This window comes from Globicephala melas, chromosome 2 (assembly GCF_963455315.2).
Source record: "Globicephala melas chromosome 2, mGloMel1.2, whole genome shotgun sequence".
Classification (NCBI taxonomy): Eukaryota; Metazoa; Chordata; class Mammalia; order Artiodactyla; family Delphinidae; genus Globicephala; species Globicephala melas.
Window position 1 is genome coordinate 149854050 of NC_083315.2, and position 24076 is coordinate 149878125.

The window sequence follows — 24076 nt, forward strand, 5'->3', positions numbered from 1 at the left end:
CATTTTTATCAAAGTGATACACACACTTGGTTTTTTAAAAATCAAGAGAAACAACCACCCACTGCCCCAAACCACCCTAGACATATTTCCTAATGACATCTTTTAATTCTTTAGCTGTTTCTTTTGGTAGTTACCTTCATATCACTAAATAATGTGTTGCTACTTTCTTGACTTACACATGTATACTTACACATTAGATACTACATGTTTACTTCCTATTCTGATAGATAAAGGTTTAGTTCTTATACTGTTCTCTAACTCCATCTGCCCAATATATTTATTTCATTCAGTAAATAATGTTCATAGAGGTAAACAGTGTATTGTGATTACATTTCCTTTAGCATAATAACTTTTTTAGAATTTCTAGTTGCCTTTCTTCTTGCAACATCTTTTTTAAAAAAATATTTATTTATTCGGCTGCATTGGGTCTTAGTTGTGGCACGTGGGCTCTTTTTGTTGCAGTGCATGGGCTCTTAGCTGTGGCACACAGGCTTCTCTAGTTGTGGCACACAGACTTCTCTCTAGCTGTGGCATGCGGGCTCTCTAGTTGTGATGCGTGGGCTCCGTAGTTGTGGCACGTGAGCTTAACCCCTGGACCACCAGGTAAGTCCCTCTTCTTGCAACATCTTTAAAATAATCCTCCAACTCCAGACTCAAAAGCAACATCTCTTTTTCTCTTGAGATCTCTCCCCCAGATTCATGCATTCTCTTGCTTTTGCCTGGGCTGGTTGGCTGGTTTGCTGCTTTCAAGATCTGTCATATGGCTGTTACTCCAGCATTTCCCTTGACTCTCCTTCTAGATTGGATTCACTGTTTACTGAATCTCATGGCTTCCAGTTTGTGGTTTAGTGCCTCCTTTTCCTGGAGTGCATGCTCAACTAAGAAATTGTGGGTTGGAGTTTCCTGAGCCCTTGCATGCCTGAAAATATTTTAATCTAACCTCACACTTGATTAGTAATTTGGATATATAATTTGAGGTTGAATATATTTTTATTATAATTTATGTAAACTAAAAAACAAAAGAAAACAAAAAGTTTACCCATTTTTCCCACCTCCACACCCTGCCTCTGGCAACCATCAGTCTGTTCTCCATATCTATGAGCTTGGTTTTTTAATTAATTAAAATTTTTTTAAGATTCCAAATATAAGAGAGATCATATAGTATGTCTTCCTCTGACTTATTTCACTTAGCATAATGCTCTGCAGGTCCATTTATATTGTTGCAAACGAAAAGATTTCATTCTTTTTTGTGGCTGAATAATATTCCATTGAATGTATATACCACATCTTCGTTATCCATTCATCCATCAACAACATAGGTTGTTTCCATACCTTGGCTATTGTAAATAATGCTGCAGTGAACACGGGGTGGGGGGGAGGTGCATATATCTTTTTGAGTTAGTTTTTTCATTTTCTTCCAATAAATAGAAGTGGAATTGTTGGGTCATATGATAGTTCTATGTTTAATATTTTGAAGAGCCTTCATACTGTTTTCCATAGTGGGCTTCACCAGTTTACATTCCCACCAGTGGTACACAAGGGTTCCCTTTTCTCTGTATCCTTGCCAACACTTGTTATTTCTAGTCTTTTTGATAATAGCCTTTCTAACAAATGTAAAGTACTATCTCATTGTGGTTTTGATTTGCATTTCCCTGATGATTAGTGATGTAGGGCATCTTTTCATGATGTCTTCTTTGGAGAGACATCTCTGTATCTTCTTTGGAAAAATGTCATTTGTCTGTTGGAAAAGTATCTATGATCTTTTGCTCATTTTAAAATCATATTGTTTCTTTTTTTGCTGTTGAGTTGTATGAGTTCTTTATATATTTTGGAATTAGCCCCTTATCAGATACATGATTTGCAAATATTTTCTCCCATTCAGTAGGCTGCCTTTTCATTTTATTGATGGTTTGCTTTGCTGTGCAGAAGCTTTTTAGTTTGATGTAGTCCCACTTTGTTTTTGCTTTTGCTTTTTTTTTTTAAGTAAGCTTTTTTAAAAGCTTTTATTTACTTTATTTATTTTTGGCTGCATTGGGTCTTCACTGCTGCACTCAGGCTTTTCTCTAGTTGTGGCGACCGGGGGCTACTGTTCGTTGAGTTGCGCGGGCTTCTCATTGTGGTGGCTTGTTGCATAGCACGGGCTCTAGGTGCTTGGGCTTCAGTAGTTGTGGCACACGGGCTCAGTAGTTATGGCTTGCAGGCTGAGTAGTTGTGACGCGTGGGCTTAGTTGCTCCGCGGCATGTGGGATCTTCCCAGACCAGGGCTCAAACCTGTGTTCCCTACATTGGCAGGCAGATTCTTAACCACTACACCACCAGGGAAGTCCCTGTTGCTTTGCTTTTGATGTCAGAATCAAAAAATCATTGCCAATGGGGCTCCCACTCTTCTTTTCATTTTGGAGACATTTCTCAAATATATTGTGATCTCTGGTTGTCCATTTATGTTTAAGAGTGGGAGACACTGAAGCTGATTGGGAGCTCTGTGTATATGTGGGGGGCTAACCAATTGTCAGACTTTGCTTTAAGTGATAGGGCAAAAAACTGCTAACGCTACGGGACCCTTAAATTCAGGCATTTAGAGACATTCAAGACCAGAGAAAGGCTGATCAGTGGTTCTGAATATAGATTTTAATTTACATAATTTTAGCCCCAAGTCTTACTTGTCTTTCCCCAGCATCCCTGGATTCTGAGAATCCTGACCCTCTCTGGGTTTCTGTGGGCAGGCCAGCCCCATTTTGATTGTAACCTTCTCTGCTACCAGCACTCTAAACTGCGGCTTCTTCCTGTTCCATATGTTACCACTCATGTTTGTTCTTTGTCTTCCAGAATTTAAAAACAAAATCCTCATCTACTGGTAGCCCCTTCTCTCTGTTTATAGTGAGTTTATGTATTTTTATTTATTTATTTTTTAAATGTTATTTATTTATTTATTTCTGCATTGGGTCTTCGTTGCTGCGCGTGGGCTTTCTCTAGTTGTCGCGAGCGGGGGCTACTCTTCGTTGCAGTGCGCAGGCTTCTTATTGCGGTGGCTTCTCTTGTTGCGGAGCACCGGCTCTAGGCACGCAGGCTTCAGTAGTTGTGGCTCTTGGGCTCTAGAGCGCAGGCTCAGTAGTTGTGGCGCACGGGCCTAGTCGCTCCACGGCATGAGTTTATGTATTTTTTAATTTCTTGCGATGACTATATAGTGTCAACTTGGCTGGGCTGAAGTACATTTTCCAGCCGTGTTTCTTTCTTTCTTCTATGTTTCTTATTAGGGTGGGTCACGGGAGATTTTTGTGTCTAACATGAAACATTTATCCCTGGTCAACCTGAAATTTTCTAACCCTTTCCCCAGAAAAGATTATAAAGCCCCTTTTCTGTCTTTGGGGAAATCGTCATTCTCTAGCTGGTTTACATCCCCTCTTTGATATTCTGTAACTTAAATTCTGAGATATAAAGCTATCTAGTACTAATACATCTTACGTTAGATGATAAGGAAGAAAAATCAATCAAAAACGTTTGACTAATAAATATATACTTAAACATTTAATATCAAACGTTAAGGAAGAAATATTCATAACTATCACAGCCCGTATTTCAGCAACTGGTCATGTAATTACAGTTGGTATTTATAACTTGCCTTCTTCCTCTACTTAATCCATATTCCCTTTAGTCTCAGTGAGCACCGCAGCTGGTCTTGGTTCCTTGTCTGGTGGAGTGACCCAAACCTTCATTTTTGAAAGGTCTGAGCTATTCTCAACCCTGCCTGAATTGAGTTATTTTAGTTTTCTGTTGACTTTAATCACAGGACATGGAAGTACTAAGGGATGTCCTAGAGGATCTCCTCCATTCCAGACATATTCCTCACCCTCACTGTGTAGAAATAACCCAATTTCCCCTTGAATGACAGGATTAATCCCCCCCAGCCAGTACAGTAACTCCCTTTTTTGCTTGTTGATTCAGAACCCAAAGTGGCCAGATGGCAGTCTGAACTGGAGTTTAATAGAATCATTGTTGTGTCCCCTGATAGAAGCATTCTCCCTTTGAAACTAAGACTTCTAGATCACCAAAGACTGATGTCACAGGGATGGGAAGTTAATATTTTGCTGAAACCGAATTTATTACTCTCATTTATTTCCCTAACAAATGAAAGAAAAACCCTTCTATTTCTCATTAGAGGCATGACAGGCATCACTATCACCGAAGCAAAAAACCTTGGAACCATCCTAAATTCTTCCTTTTCCATTATTTTAATCCCACCTGTTAGAAAATTTATCAGCTTTACTTTCCTTCACATCTCTCTTTATCTCCTCCTTTACATCCTCATATCAATCACTGCCTTAGAACAGACTTCACCTTCACTTAAATTGTAGAGACAATCTACAATTAGCTTTTCCCACTTATCCATTTACTACTTTTCTGCTAGAGAAATCTTTTAAAAATCACGTCATATTTAGTGGCTCTACGTGCTTAAGGTAATTTCCAACTCCTTACCCAGCTGAATTAATTCACCTGTTGTAACAGATTCTTTCTTTTCCATTGTAAACCCTTTGAGGGTAAAGAAGACATTTTATTCATGTATCCCTTGGATGTAGCATAGTGCCTGACAGAGGATATACACTAAATATTTACCAAATATGCAAGTGGGTCCCTAGCAAAAATATCTGTCCGGATTTTTAAATGTCAGGGCATGCTCTTAAGACATAGCTGGCTGCTGTTTTTTCAACTTTTTGTCAATTAGTCAAGATGATAATGTTAGCTCCAACAATATCTGTAATCATCCTATATTATCTTGTTAATTGTTTCATATTTAGTTTTTAGTTATAATTTAACTCTAAAAGTACTTTCAGAATTCTACGGGACTTTTTTTTCTGTTTGAAATGAGTGGCCTTTTCTGTCTACTAAGGCACAATATTTATAATTGCTTTTGAACAATTCAGTATATCAGTGACTTGCTGCAGGAGATTTGTCCTGAGACCTTCTGAGCTCTGCCACCTTAACATACTGGTTCTAAGATATAGATATCTCAGGGTTTGTTTAATGACTAAGAGTCATTTTTGTAAACAGATACTAAGGCAAGATTGCCTTAAATATTTTTACATGGAGAATTTTTTTTTTCTGCTTTACTGTCTTGAGTAATATCTTTTGTTTTACTTGTAGATTTGATGGTCCTCGAAGATTTGAGGATTTAGGGTCAAGGTGTGAAGGACCGAGACCCAAAGGGCCTCGTTTTGAAGGAAATCGCCCCGATGGGCCAAGACCCAGATATGAAGGTCACCCAACAGAGGGCGCTAAGAGCAAATGGGGAATGATTCCCCGGGGGCCAGCATCTCAGTTCTATATTACCCCCAATACATCCCTCAGTCCTCGACAGAGTGGACCACAGTGGAAAGGCCCCAAACCAGCTTTTGGACAGCAACATCAGCAGCAACCTAAGTCACAAGCAGAACCAGGAAACAAAGAACCGTTAGCAGACACCAGTAGTAACCAGCAGAAGAATTTTAAAATGCAATCAGCTGCATTTTCCATTGCTGCAGATGTAAAGGATGCCAAGGCGGCTCAGTCAAATGAGAATCTAAGCGACTCTCAACAAGAGCCACCTAAAAGCGAAGTCTCGGAAGGGCCCATAGAGCCTTCTAATTGGGACCAGAATTCTCAAAGTATGGAGACTCAAATGGACAAAGCCCAAGCTGTTACTCAGCCTGTACCCCTTGCAAATAAACCTGTACCTTCTCAATCTACTTTTCCCTCAAAAACAGGGGGGATGGAGGGAGGAACAGCAGTAGCAACATCATCATCACTAACTGCCGATAATGATTTTAAACCTTTGGGTATTGGTCTTCCCCATTCAGAAAACAACCAAGATAAAGGGCTGCCTCGGCCAGATAACAGAGATAATAGGTTAGAAGGCAATCGAGGCAGCAGCTCATCTTACAGAGGTCCTGGGCAAAGCAGAATGGAAGACACACGGGATAAAGGACTAGTAAATAGAGGTCGAGGCCAGGCAATCAGCCGTGGCCCAGGGCTGGTCAAGCAAGAAGACTTTCGTGATAAAATGATGGGTAGAAGAGAAGACAGTCGAGAGAAGATGAGTAGAGGAGAAGGCAGCCGGGACAGAGGGTTGGTGAGGCCAGGAAGCAGTCGGGAGAAAATGCCAGGTGGTCTGCAAGGCAGCCAGGAGAGGGGTAGAGCTGGCAGCCGAGAAAGGGGACCACCTCGGAGGGCTGGCAGTCAGGAGAGAGGACCCCCTCGAAGACCTGGGAGTAGAGAGAGAGTACCACCCCGAAGAGCCGGGAGCAGGGAGACGGGACCACCTCGAGGGCCTGGCAGTCGGGAAAGGGGTCTGGGAAGACCAGAGTTTGGTCGTGACAGAGGTCCATTTAGACCAGAACCAGGAGATGGTGGGGAAAAAATGTATTCGTATCACCGAGATGAGCCTCCTAGGGCAACGTGGAACCATGGAGAAGAGAGAGGGCATGAAGAGTTCCCATTAGATGGTAGAAATGCTCCAGTGGAACGAGAAAGACTTGATGATTGGGATAGAGAGAGATACTGGAGAGAATGTGAACATGACTATCAAGATGATACACTAGATTCCTATAACAGAGAGGACAGGTTTCCGGCACCATCTCGATCTCACGATGGAGATAGACGAGGCCCTTGGTGGGATGATTGGGAGAGAGATCAGGATATGGATGAGGACTACAACAGGGAAATGGACAGGGACTTGGACAGGGATGTGGATCGGATTGGAAGACCTATGGATATGTATGATAGAAATTTGGATAATGAGTGGGACAGAGATTATGGGAGACCACTGGATGAACAAGAATCACAGTTCCATGAACGAGATATTCCATCTCTTCCACCTTTACCACCCCTCCCACCTCTTCCACCTGTGGATAGATATCGGGATGATAGATGGAGAGAAGAAAGAAATCGAGACCATGGGTATGATCGAGATTTCCGTGATAGGGGTGAGTTGAGGATCCGAGAGTACCCAGAAAGAGGAGATACGTGGCGGGAAAAGCGAGATTATATTCCTGACAGAATGGACTGGGAAAGAGAACGATTGTCAGACAGATGGTACCCATCTGATGTGGATAGACATTCCCCCATGGCGGAACATATGCCCTCCTCACATCATTCTTCTGAAATGATGGGGTCGGATGCAAACTTAGACTCTGACCAAGGCCTTGGAGGGGTAATGGTTCTCAGTCAGAGGCAGCATGAAATCATTTTGAAAGCTGCACAAGAACTGAAAATGCTTCGGTAAGTTAACTACTTAAGATCATTTCTTTTAGTCAAAACCGCATTCAGACTGCTCTTTTTAAAATGATGTGTTATATTTGAATGGAATCATTTTTTTTCAAGTTCTTATTACCACATGATTTTAATTTTAATTTCTAGTCACTGAGTGCTGTTTTAGGGTAGGATGGATATTTAGGAACTGTATTAATTATAAACTTATGTCCTGAAATATGCAAATTTGATAGCCATTCTTGGCTTTTGTAGCTATGTTGCCGACGTGCCATGCCTGTGATTGTTTCAAGTTCAAACTTCAACTTTCCAGTGCTCTGGATTTCACAGAGCTCATACGTAAAATCCCCTTTTTCCCCTGAGGCAGTTTGCTCTTTGGTATTAGATCTGATAGACTTCATATTCACTAATCTTTGGTATAACTTTGGAAAGTGCTGAAAGGATTTATATTTTTCTCTGTTGAAGCTAAGAATGGTTTACCTGGAAGCAGCCTCAGATTTATCTAACTATTGATTCTTTCTTTTTGGGATGTTTTATCTTTCATTATAACTAGAAGCAGGTATCTCTACTTGAGGATGTTACTTGTTTCTACATAATCAAATATTTTCTTTGTGAGATGGAGAATAGAATTTGGATTTCTTGATTTACAATCACCCAACTATCTATAGGTATCTACATAATGCTTCCCATTAGTGGCAGTAATAATAAAAGCTAACATTTATTGCACACTTACTATGTACCAGGAACTGTACTAAGTGCTTTGTATGTATTAATTCATGTAATCCTTATACCAACTATATCCTGAGATGAGAATTTAGGAGTCACTGACAGATTGCAATGCGAAATTACTTTTTGAGTAATTTCTTAGGAATTAGCAGTGTTTTGGGAAAATAAATTAATGGTTAGTTGTTTGTTTGTTTGTTTTTTAATGGTTAGTTTTTGATATATTCCAATGTATTGTTTTTTTTTCATTTTTCAATTCTGGTCTACATTTGTGGATTATGCTGATTGAAATTATAACTGAAGCTTTATGACTAAAAAAGTATAATGAGGAAAAATACCTGTAAGTAAAGATGAAAGATCAGGTGCCTCAGGAAACAAAACAGATTTCTGTGGTCTATAGATGATACACTCTTAAGAGATTTGACTTTTCCAGATTACTCCTGAAGAAAGTAGTAAATGTGGAAAGTATGCTATAGAACATTTAGCTATTCTCTGTTCACTTTTAAATTATGGACACCTTTAATTTAACACCTACTGTGTGCTGGCACTGTGCTGATAATTTAGCATGTATTATCTCAATCCTCCTATCTCAAATCCCTATCTCAAAGGCCTGCAAAGATAAGCAGTAGTATTCCCACTTCACCAAAGACACTAAGGCTCAGAGAGTACCACTTGGCTACCGGAATTGGTAAACCTAGAATTTGAACCCAGTCTCTAAAATCTATGTTGTTTATGGAGAACACCAAGCTGATTGGTGTTACTAAGCTGCCAAGGTTTCTTTCCTTTCCTTTTTGAAATCTCCTTTTCACCCGTTATTGCTTTGTATAGAAATGCTGGATACAAGGTGCCTCATCATCCTTTTTTTAAAGCTCTTTCTAGGCCACATAATAAAACAAAATATATGAAGTGATGGGTAAGAGTGGTCATAGTTGAATACAAGTCAGTCACGTTGTATTGGGAAAGTCATAGTATGATTTACATGAGGCAGAAAATAATCTTTTTTTATACTTGACCCTTACTTTGTGTCCATTTGGGTCATTATACTTTACAAAATGGTAGGGAGAAAATTGGAAAAGGTCTGAAGAGGTTGTGGTAGATGTTGTATGTGTTTACTGTGGGCATTGTAAGGAAAAGTGAAGGGAATTTGACCAGCGATTTAAAGAAAAACTGGAAGAGTTAACATAATTACTCTTTAGGAGTATGAAGTGTTGTTTTTAAAGGTTTAGACTGACAACTGTTCTCACTGTATGCAGCAGGGGCTGTAAACTAAAATGCCCACAAGAACCAGACAGGTAACTAAAATGAGTGAAAGCGGGCCAGTGTAACTCTACTGGGTTTGGTGAGGACTGTGGCAAACTGCTTCATCTAAAGCGGGCAGCCACTACTCCACTGAGCCGATTGTTGGCATGTGGGAATGTAGGCCCAGTGTCTGCAGATCTCTTTAAAATTTGAATTTATATGGAAAAATATATTATTTTGCTTTGTAAGTAATGGCAGCTAGCTCAGATTTTAAAACTAATATGGAAGCTAAATTTTAAAAAACCTTTTTATATATTCATATATATCCAAATACATTGATATTTGGCCCATGTGCCACCATTTTGCAACCTCTTATCTAAAGACTATTGAACAAAAAAAAATAGCAAGAGAGATTTTTGTTGGATGAAAGAAAAACATGACAAGTAGGTGAGATATTAAAATAAACTAAAGAGGCAGGTTCTAGAATCGGTCCTTGAAGATCTTCAATAATTTATCATTATTTTATAGGTCGTAGATGACTGATCAGTTAGCTCATAAAGGCAAGAGAGTATTACCCTGGAGATGTTTTATGGGCACTGCAGAGGGTTTGAAAAAAGGTTTTAGTTTCCTTTTTTGTTCTTCAATATTAATTATAGTTATTTAGGAATGGAGAACACATGCCTTATGTACAATGGCAATTTTATTTGTTTACAGAGAACAGAAAGAACAGCTTCAAAAGATGAAAGACTATGGGTCTGAGCCACAGATGCCTGACCATCTACCACCCCAGGATTCGAGATTGCAGAATACATCTTCAAGACCTGGAATGTATCCGGTATGGGAAAATATGTGCCCAGAAAATGAAATGGTTCTTACTTTGTATGTTTGTATGTCATTTGATTTTTTTTTTGTATTACAATAAGTATAAATTTCCTCTATAAAAAATGTAAATTTTGGAAAAGTAAAAAGCTAATGGTAATGGACCTTTGAAAATATTATGAGTATGGTCGAAAGTGTGACAGAAATGCTTTTTCCCCCAGGGTTTGATAAGTACACCAAGTACACCTGAACTATATATATGGCTTTGTGTTCACAAAATTGTAGAATTTTCCTGGTAATCCTTTTTGTTCAAATAGTCCTGTTTTCCATTTGGACAGTGTAGGGACTCCCTGTGAGCCCTGCTCATGTGAGCTTCGTAGTCTCCCTGCCTCTTCAGGCTACTAGCCTTTAGCTAGGGAAGGGGTTGAACATCATGCCCCAGTTCAGGCAGTGAAGCTACGTTAAAGACTTGTGTGATTAAGCTCTCCCCTTGTTGTTGCTGTTTTCGTTTTACCTTTAAGCCAGTGATGGGCTTTAAAAACGTTATCATGCAAATATAAGTGAGAGAGAGAAAAAAACACTGCTGAACCATTTCATCAGATTAACTCTTCATTTCTCAATGTTCCCTTCCATCCTAATCTAACACACAACACTCGGATGTAATTGTTGATGTCGGCAACCACCATGATGTTGACTCCCCAAATCATATCTCTTGGCCTGTGTATGCATCCATCTGCCTACAGGGTTTCTCTCTGGGTGTGTCTCCTGCCAAACTCAACATATTTAAAATGGAGCTCATTACCATCCTCCATGAAAACTTGTTCTTTCTCCTCATTATCACCTAGTCACCCGAACTTGAAACCTGAAGCCAGCCCTAACTCTTTTCTCTGTTCTAACCTTCTGTGTTCAGTCATTCTGTTGATTAATTTTACTATCTTTTTAATATTGTTCAAGTATTCTATCCTCCACTTCCCTACAACCTCAGTTCTAGCCTTTGTCAGTTCTTGCCTAGATTATTTCAGAAACATCCTAATTCATCTCTCTCCATCTCATTCGCCTCTGATCCATTCTTCATTCTGCTTCCAGAGTGATTATTTTTAAAATATTTTTTGAATCAGATTTTGAGTTATAATTTACATATGTTTTAAGCCCACAGTTTGAGTTTCGACAAATGTATACCAAAAGATAAAAAAAATTTCCACTGCCCCCAAAAGTTCTCTCATGCCACTTTGTAGTTAGGACTACCCTACACTCTACTTTAGGCAGCACTGATGTGACTGCTGGCCAAAATAGACATTTTATGTCTTTGTCTTTTTTTTTTTTTTTTTTTTGCCTGCATTGGGTCTTCGTTGCTGTGCACGGGCTTTTTCTAGTTGTGGCGAGTGGGGGCTACTCTTCGTTGCGGTGCACGGGCTTCTCACTGCGGTGGCTTCTCCTGTTGCGGAACACAGGCTGTAGTCATGCAGGCTTCAGTAGTTGCAGCACGTGGGCTCAGTAGTTGCGGTACGTGGGCTTCAGTAGTTGTGGCATGTGGGCTCAGTAGCTGTGGCGTCGGGACCTAGGGCACATGGGCCCTAGGGCACAGGCTCAGTAGTGTGGCTCATGGACTTAGTTGCTCCGTGGCATGTGGGATCTTCCCAGACCAGGGGTTGAACCCACGTCCCCTGCATTGGCAGGTGGATTTTTAACCACTGCACCACCAGGGAAGTCTCCAAAATGGACATTTTAAGACATAAATCTCACCATGTTGTACCTTGACTTTAGAACGCTTCAGTATTCTTGTGTTCATTTCAGGATAAAATCTAGATTCTTTTGCCTGGCCTTTTATGTTCTTCCTGAGCTGGCCCAAGCTCTGCTTACCATTACTTGCTACTCCCTCTCTTTACTTTCCCTCCACATGGAGCTTCTGACAATTCTATGAGTGTGACTGGCTCTTACTTCATGCCTTTGCATATGCATGTTGTTCTCTAAACCTAGAGTTTCTTTTTTTTTCTCTTCCTATCCTCTCCTCCAACTAGTTAATTGTTTATTTTTTAGAACTCATCTCTGTATCTTCTCTTCCACTTGTGTAAGACAATTGCCCTTGCATGTACGCCTGTAACATCTTATGGGCCTCTGTCAGAACCCTTATCATACTGTATTTGGATTGTCTGTCTTCTTGTCTGTCTTGCCTTCTGTCTTGTCTTGCCTTCTCTCTTATCTTGCCTGTCCTTCATAAGGATAGGAACTACATCTTTTATCTTTGACTCTCTTAGCAAATAGTAGAAGCTGTAGATTATAGATCCACATTTCTGCTTTATTCACTTGATAAATCAATCATAAACATTTTAACATATTGCTACAAGCTTTATATTTTTGATGCACAATTTATTAAAACTATTCCATTTAACAAAGTTAAACCTCTGTGTCTAATCTTTTATTAATACAATGTTAATAAATGTCTTTGTATCAAATTCTTATTTTTTTTAGTTTTAATATTTTTTATTGAAGTATAGTTGGTTTACAATGTTGTGTTAATTTCTGCTGTACAGCAAAGTGATTCAGTTATACATATATACACATTTTTAATATTCTTTTCCATTGTGGTTTATCCCAGGATATTGAATGCAGTTCTTTGTGCTATATAGTAGGACCTTGTTGTTTACCCATTCTATAGATAAAAGCTTACATCTGCGTTCTTTATTTTCTACAAACCACTACCCATTATGCTTCAAATACTTGTTTTAGATAACTTCTTAAAAGTACTTTTAAAGTCCTACAGTGGTATACTTTAGTTAAAGAACGAGGACTTTTTAATGATTCCTATAATATAGCCAACAGCTCTCTAAAATAGTTATATAACAACTATACTATAGCCTTGCAAGCATCAGCTACTTAATATTTTTGGAAGATATAATATTTTAATAAAATGTTTGGTAGTGGGGCTTCCCTGGTGGTCCAGTGGTTAAGACTCTGCATCCCCAATGCAGGGGGCCCAGGTTTGATCCTTGGTTAGGGAACTAGATCCCTCATGCTGCAACTAAAGATCCCGCACACAGCAACGAAGATCCCGAGTGCGGCAACGAAGATCCTGCGTGCCGCACCTAAGACCCGGTGCAGCCAAATATTTTAAAAAATAATAAAATGTTTGGTAGTTTTGATAATTAGTGAACATGAATATTTTCTGATAATTGTTAATTACATTTCTTATAAAAATTCTATTTTATCTATTTGACTCTTAAGGTTTTTCTTACTAATTTATGTTATCCTTAGTATGGTACAGATATTAATCCTTTCTCATGTAAATACTGTAGGAGGTGTTCTGTTTTTCACAAATGTATATATTGCTTTCACTATGTAATATGAAGAAAACACTTTTTATTTGTAGACACAGTCCAGAATTCTTAGGATATTTAAAGCATGTCTGGGTAGCTGTGCTCCAGATGCAGTAGCTTTGTCATGTATGGGCATTCCCTTAATAAAGTTTAAAGTGCTGTAACCTACAGTTTACCTTACATCATTTACCTAATAGTCATTTGTCTTTAACTCCAGCCTATAGTGGCCTCTTGTTAAATAATATTTCTTACGTATTAGCCACAATGTAATTTTGTTACTCAAAAAGTTTAACACGCAGCCTGTGTATGAATAAATATATAAGTAATGTGTATTGTTGGCTTTCCAAGGTCTAAAGCAGCTGTCAATTTGTTTGTCAATAGAACAAACCAGAAACATAGAACTAAGAGAAATGGGTAAAGAGTGTTCGAATCAGAGATTAAAATTATCTCTGATTGCAAAGATTAAAATAAAATTTAACAATTGGGTTTCAGTATTAAGTAAATAGAACCTATCTGCCAAGAGATTCTACTGTTTCCTTAATATACATTCCTGTTGGCATTTGGTGGCTGTCAGAGAGATTACTAAATGTCCCATTTGGTTTCTTTGTTTTGTTGTTTCCCAGTTCTGATGTTGTGTGTTGGTACCAGCCTTGCCACAAACTACTATTGTCAGTCAGACAATTAGGTAGAAGTGAGGGAGCTAGCTAGAGTTTGTTTCTCTCACTGGAAATTCACTATTTTTGTGGAAGAGATAGGTTACCATAGTGGGGAGATAGTTTATAGCAGAGATTCTTAACCAGGTGGTGAACATCAGAATTACAGAAGTTTTGTTTATTTTAAACTAATGCTAGAACCTCACTCACAGAAATTCAGTAGGTTTGAGGTGGGCCTGGGATACTTGTATCAAATTGGCTAGCACCCTAATTTTTCTGGAAGGAGAAGAAAAAGAGGGTGGTTCATTGCAGGGAAGGGAGGAGGTCATAGTGTTGAGGGCATTTTTTTTTTTCCTTTTTTAAACCAACCTAATTGAGGTATAATTTACATAATCTGATTTGCCCATTTTCAGTTTGTAATTCAGTGATTTTTAGTAAATTTACTGAGTTGTCCAACCATCACCATAATCCAGTTGTAGAACATTTTCATCACCCCAGTAAGATCCCTTGTGCCAATTTGCAGTTAATCCTCATTCCTACCCAAGTCCCAGGCAACAGCTAATCTACTTTCTGTCCCTATAGATTTGCCTTTTTGGGCATTTAATTTAAGTGGACTCATACAATATGTGGTCTTTTGTGTCTGACTTCTTTCACTTAGCATAATGTTTTCAAGGTTCATCCATGTTATAGCATGAATCAGTACTTCATTTCTTTTTATTGCCAAGTAACAATCTATTGTATGGCTATACCATATTTTGTTTGTCCATTCACCAGTTGATGGACACTTGGGTTATCGAATAATGCTGTTGCAAATATTTGTTTGCAGGTCTTTGGGGGGGCCATGTTTTTCTTGGTTAGAGACCTAGGAATGGAACTGCTGAATTATTTGGTAAATTGAGGTTTAACTTTTTGACAAATTGTTAGACCATTTCCCAAAGTGGAAATTTTACATTCTTACTAGCAGTCTAAGAGTCTTTGTGTTTCTCTACATCCTTGCCATCATTTGTTATTGTCTATTTTATCAATTATAGCCATTCTACTGGGTATGAAATGGTACCTCATTGTGGTTTTAATTTTCATTTCCCTCATGACTAATGATGTCGAGTATATTTTCATGGGCTTATTGGCCATTCATATATCTTCTTCGGAAAAATATATGCAAATCTTTTGCCCATTTTTTTTGACTATTTGTCTTATAAGAGATTTTTATATTCTGAATACAAGTCCATTATCAGATAGGTGATATGCACATATTTTCTCCCTAATGGTGTATTTTAAAGTACAAAAAGTTTTGAATTTTGAGTAAGTTCAATATATCAAATTTTTCTTCTATGGATTGGGAACCAGATTTTAATTTCTACTGATATGTGAAAACATGATGGTATGCTCATTCGTTAAGCCATTTACTCTGTTCTCCAGCCTCCAGGGTCCTATAGACCACCCCCTCCTATGGGTAAACCACCAGGTTCAATTGTAAGACCCTCTGCTCCACCAGCAAGATCATCTGTTCCTGTGACCAGGCCGCCTATCCCAATACCGCCACCGCCACCCCCTCCTCCTCCACCACCACCTCCTCCTCCAGTGATAAAGCCACAGACTTCAGCTATGGAACAAGAACGCTGGGATGAAGATTCTTTCTATGGCCTCTGGGATACAAATGATGAACAAGGACTGAATTCGGAATTTAAACCTGAAGCTGCAACGATTCCATCTGCTCCAGTGTTACCACCCCCACCTGTTCACCCTTCCATCCCTCCTCCTGGCCCGGTGCCTATGGGTATGCCACCAATGTCCAAACCACCACCAGTGCAGCAGACTGTCGATTATGGCCATGGCCGAGGTGAGTGAAAGTGGCAAATTTGTATTTGGGATTCTAAAGGAATTGTTAGCTTCAGCTTTGGCTTCCTTAAGCTTCACTCTTACAGTGTTTTTATCCCTGATTTTGTTTACCAGACATATCCACTAATAAAGTTGAGCAGATACCCTATGGAGAAAGAATAACTCTGCGTCCAGATCCACTACCTGAAAGATCAACTTTTGAAACAGGTAGGAGTCCCAGAGAGATCAGTATTTTTAAACCTTTTAGGACCCAATTATCTCATGATTTCCCTTTTGGTAAGGTTATCTGGGCCTCCCTTTTTTTTTTTTTTTTTTTCAGTGTTCAGAAATAAAGTTTTGTGTGTGTTTTTTTTTTTAATTTATATATTTATTTTTGGCTGCATTGGGTCTTCATTGCTGTGTGTGGGCTTTCTCTAGTTGTGGCGAGCAGGGGCTACTCTTCGTTGTGGTGTGCAGGCTTCTTATTGCATTGGCTTCTCTTGTTGCAGAGCACAGGCTCTAGTCACATGGGCTTCAGTAGCTGTGGCACGCAGGCTCAGTAGTTGTAGCTCATGAGCTCTAGAGCACAGGCTCAGTAGTTGTGGTGCACAGGCTTAGTTGCTGTGCAGCATGTGGGATCATCCCGGACCAGGGCTCGAACCCGTGTCCCCTGCATTGGTGGGGAGATTCTTAACCACTGTGCCACCAGGAAATTCCCAGAAATAAAGTTTTAATGGAACATAGACACACTCCCATTAGCTGTTGTTTACAGCTGCTTTTATGCTAACAAACCAGAGCTGGGGTAGTTGCGACAAAGACTGTATGTCCCATAAAACATTTACCGTCTGTCCCTTTACAGAAAAAGTTTGCTAATCCCTGTTCTAGACACTGGGAATTCAGCAAGAGAAAAATAAAAGTTTCTGTGCTTGTGAAATTACATTCTAATGGGAAAACAAACAAAAAGAATAAATGAACAAGATTGTTTCAGACCTTTGAATGTATTATAAAGACAATGAAACATTTGATGTGATGGAGAGTGAAGGTGGTTAATTTAGACAGAGTGGTCAGAGGAGGCCGCTATGACAGTGAAGCTGAGAGCTGAATGACAAGGAGTCAACCATGAAGCATCTGCAAACTGACGGTCCCAGTCAGAGGGAACGGCGGGTGGTAGGTCTCAGGAACGGGAAAGTGTGGTTGCATCACAAAGAGATGGGGAAGGTAGTAGGAGGTGAGATCAGAGAGGGAACTAGGGTTAGGCAGGGGCCAGCTCACAGAAGTCCTCTTAGAATGTGGGCCTCCCTTTAATATAGCTAAAAGATTTATTTATAAGTTGAATTTAGGGCAACAGTTTATGCTAGTTCTAAATTTAGATTTGTACATTTCTGCTTTTATTTCAGAAAAAAGGGATATAGTTCTTATTTTATATTGTTTTTATAGAGCATGTAGGCCAACGAGATCGTTATGATAGAGACAGAGATCGTGAGCCTTATTTTGATCGTCAAAGTAATGTCATGGCAGATCATCGAGATTTCAAAAGGGATCGGGAGACACATAGAGATCGAGACCGGGATCGTGGTGTTATTGACTATGACCGGGATCGATTTGACAGAGAACGCCGACCTCGAGATGATAGGTATGCTATGAGAAATATCTTTGCCAGGTGTGCAAATTACCATATACTTAAGTTCAGCAAATGTCAGTGTAGTTAAAGGAACTTTAGTAAATGATGTATTTTTCTCATGCATGTGTGTGTAATCTGGAGAGGGAAGAGTACCAGTTTTCAGGAAACTAGGTGGTTGAGTTTTGTGAGCTTGAATTCCAGAGAGTTAAATGGGAGCTGGAGATAGCCAGAAAGGAAAGGAAAGAGTATTGTTGACAAAGTTGTAGTCATTGCTTAATTAATAGGCAAACAATTTATTTTTGCAATTTGTGAGTTCTGTGGATGTGTGTATGCACAGCAGATCTAAATGGGAAAGCAAAATGAAAATATAAGTATTAACTATGTATAATAAGTACCCATAGAAGAAATTGGGCAGATAATGGTGTTGCATTATAAGAGACCTCCATATGTTTTTCATTTACCAAAGCACTTCCTGTTAAACCTTCTAGGACTCAGTCATATCGAGACAAAAAAGACCATTCCTCATCCAGAAGAGGGGGATTTGATAGGCCATCCTATGATCGGAAGTCTGACCGACCAGCCTATGAAGGACCGTCCATGTTTGGAGGTAGGTTAGTGCCTTGTTAACTATAAAGATGCTGAGAACTGAAAGCAACATGAGATGCTTTCCATTGTGGTTATGGATTTAAACGTTCAGAGTAAAATGCACTCACAGATTTCTCAGAGGTGACAACGTTATCACCAAAAATAGCCATGTAATTGATGAAATAAAATGTAAATTGCTTTTTTTACATTTTTAAAGAAATTTTGGAAGCTAGAAACAAAATCGCTTATAATCCCACCACCTACCATACTACAACTATTGTAATTTTGTATATTTCCTGTCATTCTCTCTTCACACACATATTAATGAAGTTGTAATCAAAGTATAAATACAGTTTCTTTGTTGTGCTTGTTCCCATTGATATTGTGTACTATATACATTTTTCCATACATAAACCTATTATATTAATGGCTCTATGATAGTCCATCAAGTGGATGAGATATATGACTCTTATTTTTGGACATTTAGGTTGCTTTTAGTTTTTCACTGTTACAAATTACACTTAAACTAGAAATTCACACCTACTTATACAAACAAGCTTTCCTAAGCTGATGACTTGTTCTCAATATTGTAAAGCAGAAGTTACATACAGACGGACTATAAATCACACTCAGGACTATTCAGGAGTACATGTTACTCTTCTGTGTTCTGTTAACTTTTTCCTAAGTTTAATACAAACAAGGATGAATTCAGTATTTTTCAGAACATTCTTTTTGCCTGAAATCATACCTAAATCTTTTCATTTTCTTGATTTCAATAGATTTACATTATCTTAAACTATCTCTAATTAAGGATAAAAGTAGCCCCCGAATCACCATAAGTTATATTACCTTAGGAGGAGTGGAGAGAGTTAAAATTTTAAATAATTACTGTGTAAATAGTAATTTGTTCAACTGCTGGAATCCTAGGAGAACGAAGAACTTACCCAGAGGAGCGAATGCCCCTACCAGCTCCTTCACTGAGCCACCAGCCACCTCCAGCTCCGCGGGTTGAGAAGAAACCTGAATCTAAGAATGTGGATGATATTTTGAAACCACCTGGCCGAGAGAGCAGACCTGAGAGAGTAAGTCCTATGTAAATGACTAGCTTTCTTGCAAATTAGAAGCTGATAAGAAATCTTTTTAGTATCCTGAACAGAATTTCTGTACTTTTCAGTGACATAGTATTTTTTTTTAATTTTTAAGAAAATTTTATTTTATTAAAGTATAGTTAATTTGCAATGTTGTGTTAATTTCTACTATATAGCAAAGTGATTCAGCTACACAGATATATACATTCTTTTTCATTTTGGTTTAATCACAGGATATTGAATATATATAGTTCCCTGTGCTATACAGTAGGACCTTGTTGTTTATCCATTCTGTATATAATAATTTGCATGTGCTAATCCCAAACTCCCAGTCCATCCCCCCCCACCCTCCCCCTTGGCAACCACAAATCTGTTCTCTGTGTCTGTGAGTCTGTTTCTGTGTCGTAGTTAAGTTCATTTGTGCCATATTTTAGATTCCACATATAAGTGATATCATGGTATTTGTCTTTCTCTTTCTGACTTACTTCACTTAGTGTGATAATCTCTAGGTCCATCCATGTTGCTGCAAATGGCATTATTTCATTCTTTTTATGGCTGAGTAGTATTCCATTGTGTATATGTACCACATCTTCTTTATCCATTCATCTGTTGATGGACATTTAGGTTGTTTCCACGTGTGACATAGTATTAATATCAGATTAAAGGCATCTCCAAATCATCATAAAATCTCATAAACTGCCTACCCTATAGAATCTAAGAAATTAGAGCTTAATTGCTTGGCAGAAAAAAATGTTGAAAATTTTAGAAAATAATTCATAAGAACTCAATTAATTGCAATTTGAAGAAGGGAAAAGAGGATTTGGTTTTATGGTATGTGGAACTAAAAGAGGGAGAATTAGGAGACTTGATTAGTTTAGACCTATTTTCCTCCATATGTATACATTCTTAAATTTATCTTATATTGCAAAATAATTAGATTCCATTTAAATAAAATGGTTCTGTTTAAATAAAACGGGAGATTTCCATCAGAAGTTTGACTCTGTATATGTATGTATGTCACTGTTTTAGAGTCTGTTTCATCTATTATTAGTATAGTTACTCCAGCTTTCCTGTGGCTGTTGATATATCATTTTCCATCCTTTTAATTTCAATCTATTTGTGTCTTTCAGTGACACAAATAAAGTATGTTTCCTATAGACAGCATATAGTTGGATCATGTTTTTTTATGCGGTCTGATAATTTTTGCTTTTTAATTGGATTGTTTAAATCCATTCATGTGTAATGTTATTATTGATATAGATGGCTTAAGTTCCCTGGTGGTCTAGTGGTTGGGATTCTGTGCTTTGACTGCTGTGGCCCGAGTTCAATCCCTGGTCGGGGAACTGAGATCCCGGAAGCCACACGGTGCTGCCAAAAAAAAAAAAAAAAAGGAAGATATAGATGGCTTAATTCCATTCTTGGATTGTTCAGTTGTATTGAAATACAATTGATTTTTTCGTATTGATTGTATATCCTTCAACATTGCTGAACTCATTTATTGGTTCTAATAGATTTTTCGTGGATTCCTTAGGGTTTTTCCTATCTATAAGATCATGTAATCTGCAGATGGAGATGGTTTTACTTCTGACTTTACAATGTGTATGCCTTTTTTCTTTTTCTTGCCTCATTGCTCTGGCTAGACCTCCAGTACAGTGTTGAATAGATGTGGTGAGAGTGGACATCCTTGTTTTATTCCTGATCTTAGAAAGAAAACTTTCAGTCTTTCACCATTAAGTACTATGTTAGTTGTGGGTTTTCATTAGATGTCCTTTATCAAGTTCAGGAGGTTCCCTTCCATTCCTAGTTTGTTGAATGTTTTTTTTTTTTTCTGCGGTACGTGGGCCTCTCACCATTGTGGCCTCTCCCGTTGCGGAGCACAGGCTCTGGACGCGCAGGCTCAGCGGCCATGGCTCACGGGCCTAGCCGCTCCACAGCATGTGGGATCCTCCCGGACCGGGGCACGAACTCGCGTCCCCTGCATCGGCAGGCGGACTCTCAACCACTGCGCCACCAGGGAAGCCCCTGTTGAATGTTTTTATCATGAAAGGATGTTTGATTTTGTTAAATGCTTTTTCTGCATTGAGATTTTTTTGTTTTTTATTGTATTGATACAATGTATTACATTAACTGATTTTCAGATATTAATTTGAATCTCTGGGATAAACCCTACTTGGTCATGTTGTGTACTTCTTTTTATATGTTGCTAGATTCAATATGGTAGTATTTTGTTGAAAATTTTTGTATCCATAATCCTAAGAGATATCTGTAATTTTCTTGTGATGTCTTTGTCTGGTTTTGGTATCAGATTATATGCTTGCTTTGAAATGCTGGCCTCATAAAATAAGTTGGGAATTGTTCCTTCCTCTTCTGTTTTTTGGAAGAGTTTGTGAAGAGTTGGTATTCTTCTTTGAAGGTTTGTTAGGATTCGGTGAAGAAGCCATCTGGGCCTGGGCTTTTCTTTTTTGGCAGTTTTTTGACTACTAATTAAATCTCTTCACTTATCATAGGTCTATTCAGGGTATCTATTTCTTCTTGAGTCAGTTTCAGTAGGCTGTGTCTTTCTAGGAATTTGTCCATTTCATTTATCTAATTTGTTGGTATACAGTTGTTCATAGTATTCCTTTATAACCCTTTTAAAATTTCTGTAACGTTGGCAGTCATGTCCCCGCTTTTTTTCTGATTCTAGTAATTTGAATTTTCTCTCTTTTTTCTTAGTCTAGCTAAAGGTTTGTCAATTTTGTTGCTCTTTTCAAAGAGCTAGCTTTTGGCTCCATTGATTTTTCTTTGTTTTTCGGTTCTCTATTTTATTAACTTCTGGTCTAATATTACTATTTCCTTCCTTCTGCTTGCTTTCGGTTTAGTTTGTTCTTCCACTGTCTTATGTTGTGTCTTCATTTTTGTTTATCTCAAAGTATTTTCTGATTTTTCTTTTGACTTCTTCTTTGACCCACTGGTTAGTTAGGAGTATGGTGTTTACTTTCTACATACTTGTGAATTTCCCAAATTTTTAATTTTACTCCATTGTGGTCAGAGACATGCTTTGTATTATTCCTATGCTCTCAAATGTATTAAGGTTTGTTTCATGGCCTATCATATGGTCTGTCCTGGAGAATGATAGGTCATTGTTAACTCTAAGATCTCACTGTGAAATAAAATCTTCCCTGGGTGATTTTTTTTTTTCGTTGTGTTTCAGATTGTTGTTATAATGAGAGGATTGCCTGGCAGTGGAAAGACACATGTTGCGAAACTTATTCGAGTGAGTATGGGAAAGTGGAAGAATCAGTTGCTTTTGTTAGCCACTTGCCTTCTTAGCAAGTTATATGATATTGATACAGATATTTCCCATTTGATCCATTCTAGTTGGCCCATCTGGTAGATGCTATATCATAAATATTGATCTGCTTAGGCAGATACTTTGCCCCTGCTTGATTTGAAACTACAAGAAGATTGCGTGGTATTTAGCCACAGGAAAAACTTTGTGCACATTTATTAACTTATTCCATGAATTCTCTTTAACTTTCTTGAATATATGATTCTCAGGATAAGGAGGTAGAATTTGGAGGACCTGCACCCAGAGTTCTAAGCCTGGATGATTACTTCATCGCTGAAGTGGAAAAGGAAGAAAAAGATCCAGATTCTGGAAAGAAAGTGAAAAAAAAGGTATGGTATATTCCTCTCAGATTACATCCTGATTCATAAATAGCATTGAAAGGAAAACATGTTCAGAGAGAAATGTGGTTTTTTTGAACACAAACTTTAGTACTCAGGTATGAAGGAAAGACTAGAAAGTTGTCTGTATCCAAATGCTAACGAGGGAAGAGATTTAAGATGATTCTTTGCTTTTGCTAACTCCATATCTCTTTGGGGGGATCTTAGGTAATGGAATATGAATATGAAGCTGAGATGGAGGAAACCTACCGCACCAGCATGTTCAAAACTTTCAAAAAGACTCTGGATGATGGCTTTTTCCCTTTCATCATCCTGGATGCCATCAATGACAGAGTTAGACATTTTGACCAGTTTTGGAGTGCAGCAAAAACCAAGGGATTTGAGGTATAGATTTAAAAGAACTTGAGAGTACTTTATGTTATCATGTAAGTGCTGCATTTGTTTGCCTAATCATTATTCATTCTTCCTTAGGTGTATTTGGCTGAAATGAGTGCAGATAACCAGACTTGTAGCAAGAGGAATATTCATGGAAGAAAGCTTAAAGAAATAAATAAGGTGATTTTTTTGAAGCACAGAGGGTGTAACATTCTAAACTTCATTTTGCCTGTTTCATCACTGTTGCCTGGAAATTCTTATTTATCCCCTTTACTTTCAAAATATATTTTCTACCTGCTTTAGTAAATGTTTCTTACCCTTTGTATCTAAGGGTACGAGGTGTCCTAGCTCTTCCTGGAACTAGCCTGTTAGACTTCACAGTATTAGTTAAATTTGTCTTGGCTATTCTCTTGGTCTTTCTTTGAGTAGTTTCCAGAGATAACGTGACCTCCTGAATCTCTCAATTAGATGGCCGATCACTGGGAAACGGCGCCTCGTCATATGATGCGTCTGGACATTCGTTCTTTGCTGCAAGATGCTGCTATTGAAGAGGTGAGCGTCCTTTGGCTCGAAAGCAGTGCAAGAGCGACGCCTTTTTTTATTTTGAAAAAAATTTAAATGACAGAAAATGGCACGTATAGTATTGCGTTGGCCAGAATGTTCGTTTGGGTTTTTCCATAATGGAAAACCGTAACAAACGTTTTGGGCAACCCAATATAAGAACACCTGCATGACTTTCGTTGAGATTCACCAGTTGTTAATATTTTGTCTCATTTTTCTCTATTTAGATTTCTTCTTCCTCTTCTTGTTACTACTGCTACTGCTACTGCTACTAGTACTACTACTATTCTTCTTACTGTGGAACCATTTGAGAGTTAAAATGCAGACCTCATAAACCCTTTAGCCCTAAATATTTCAGTAGATATCTCCCAA

The 24076-nt window shown here is 38.3% G+C and overlaps 1 protein-coding gene across 6 annotated transcripts in view; it reads left to right on the forward strand.

Annotated features, from left to right (window-relative positions):
* Positions 1 to 24076, forward strand: part of YLPM1 (YLP motif containing 1) — a 65587-nt gene that overhangs the window by 24942 nt on the left and 16569 nt on the right. For 5 of the 6 annotated variants that reach the window (XR_009563168.1, XR_009563169.2, XM_030831747.2 and 2 more), the window contains exons 5-16: positions 5140 to 7251; positions 9916 to 10036; positions 15407 to 15827; positions 15941 to 16033; positions 17243 to 17438; positions 17915 to 18033; positions 18939 to 19093; positions 22293 to 22355; positions 22640 to 22759; positions 22976 to 23152; positions 23240 to 23323; positions 23612 to 23695. Coding sequence is in view for 4 of the 6 variants with exons in the window: in XM_030831747.2 (XP_030687607.2) it covers positions 5140 to 7251; positions 9916 to 10036; positions 15407 to 15827; positions 15941 to 16033; positions 17243 to 17438; positions 17915 to 18033; positions 18939 to 19093; positions 22293 to 22355; positions 22640 to 22759; positions 22976 to 23152; positions 23240 to 23323; positions 23612 to 23695 (3745 nt within the window). In the remaining 2 variants the exon portion in view is untranslated. The remainder of the gene's footprint in view (positions 1 to 5139; positions 7252 to 9915; positions 10037 to 15406; positions 15828 to 15940; positions 16034 to 17242; positions 17439 to 17914; positions 18034 to 18938; positions 19094 to 22292; positions 22356 to 22639; positions 22760 to 22975; positions 23153 to 23239; positions 23324 to 23611; positions 23696 to 24076) is intronic. The other variant, XM_030831748.2, reaches the window with a different exon arrangement.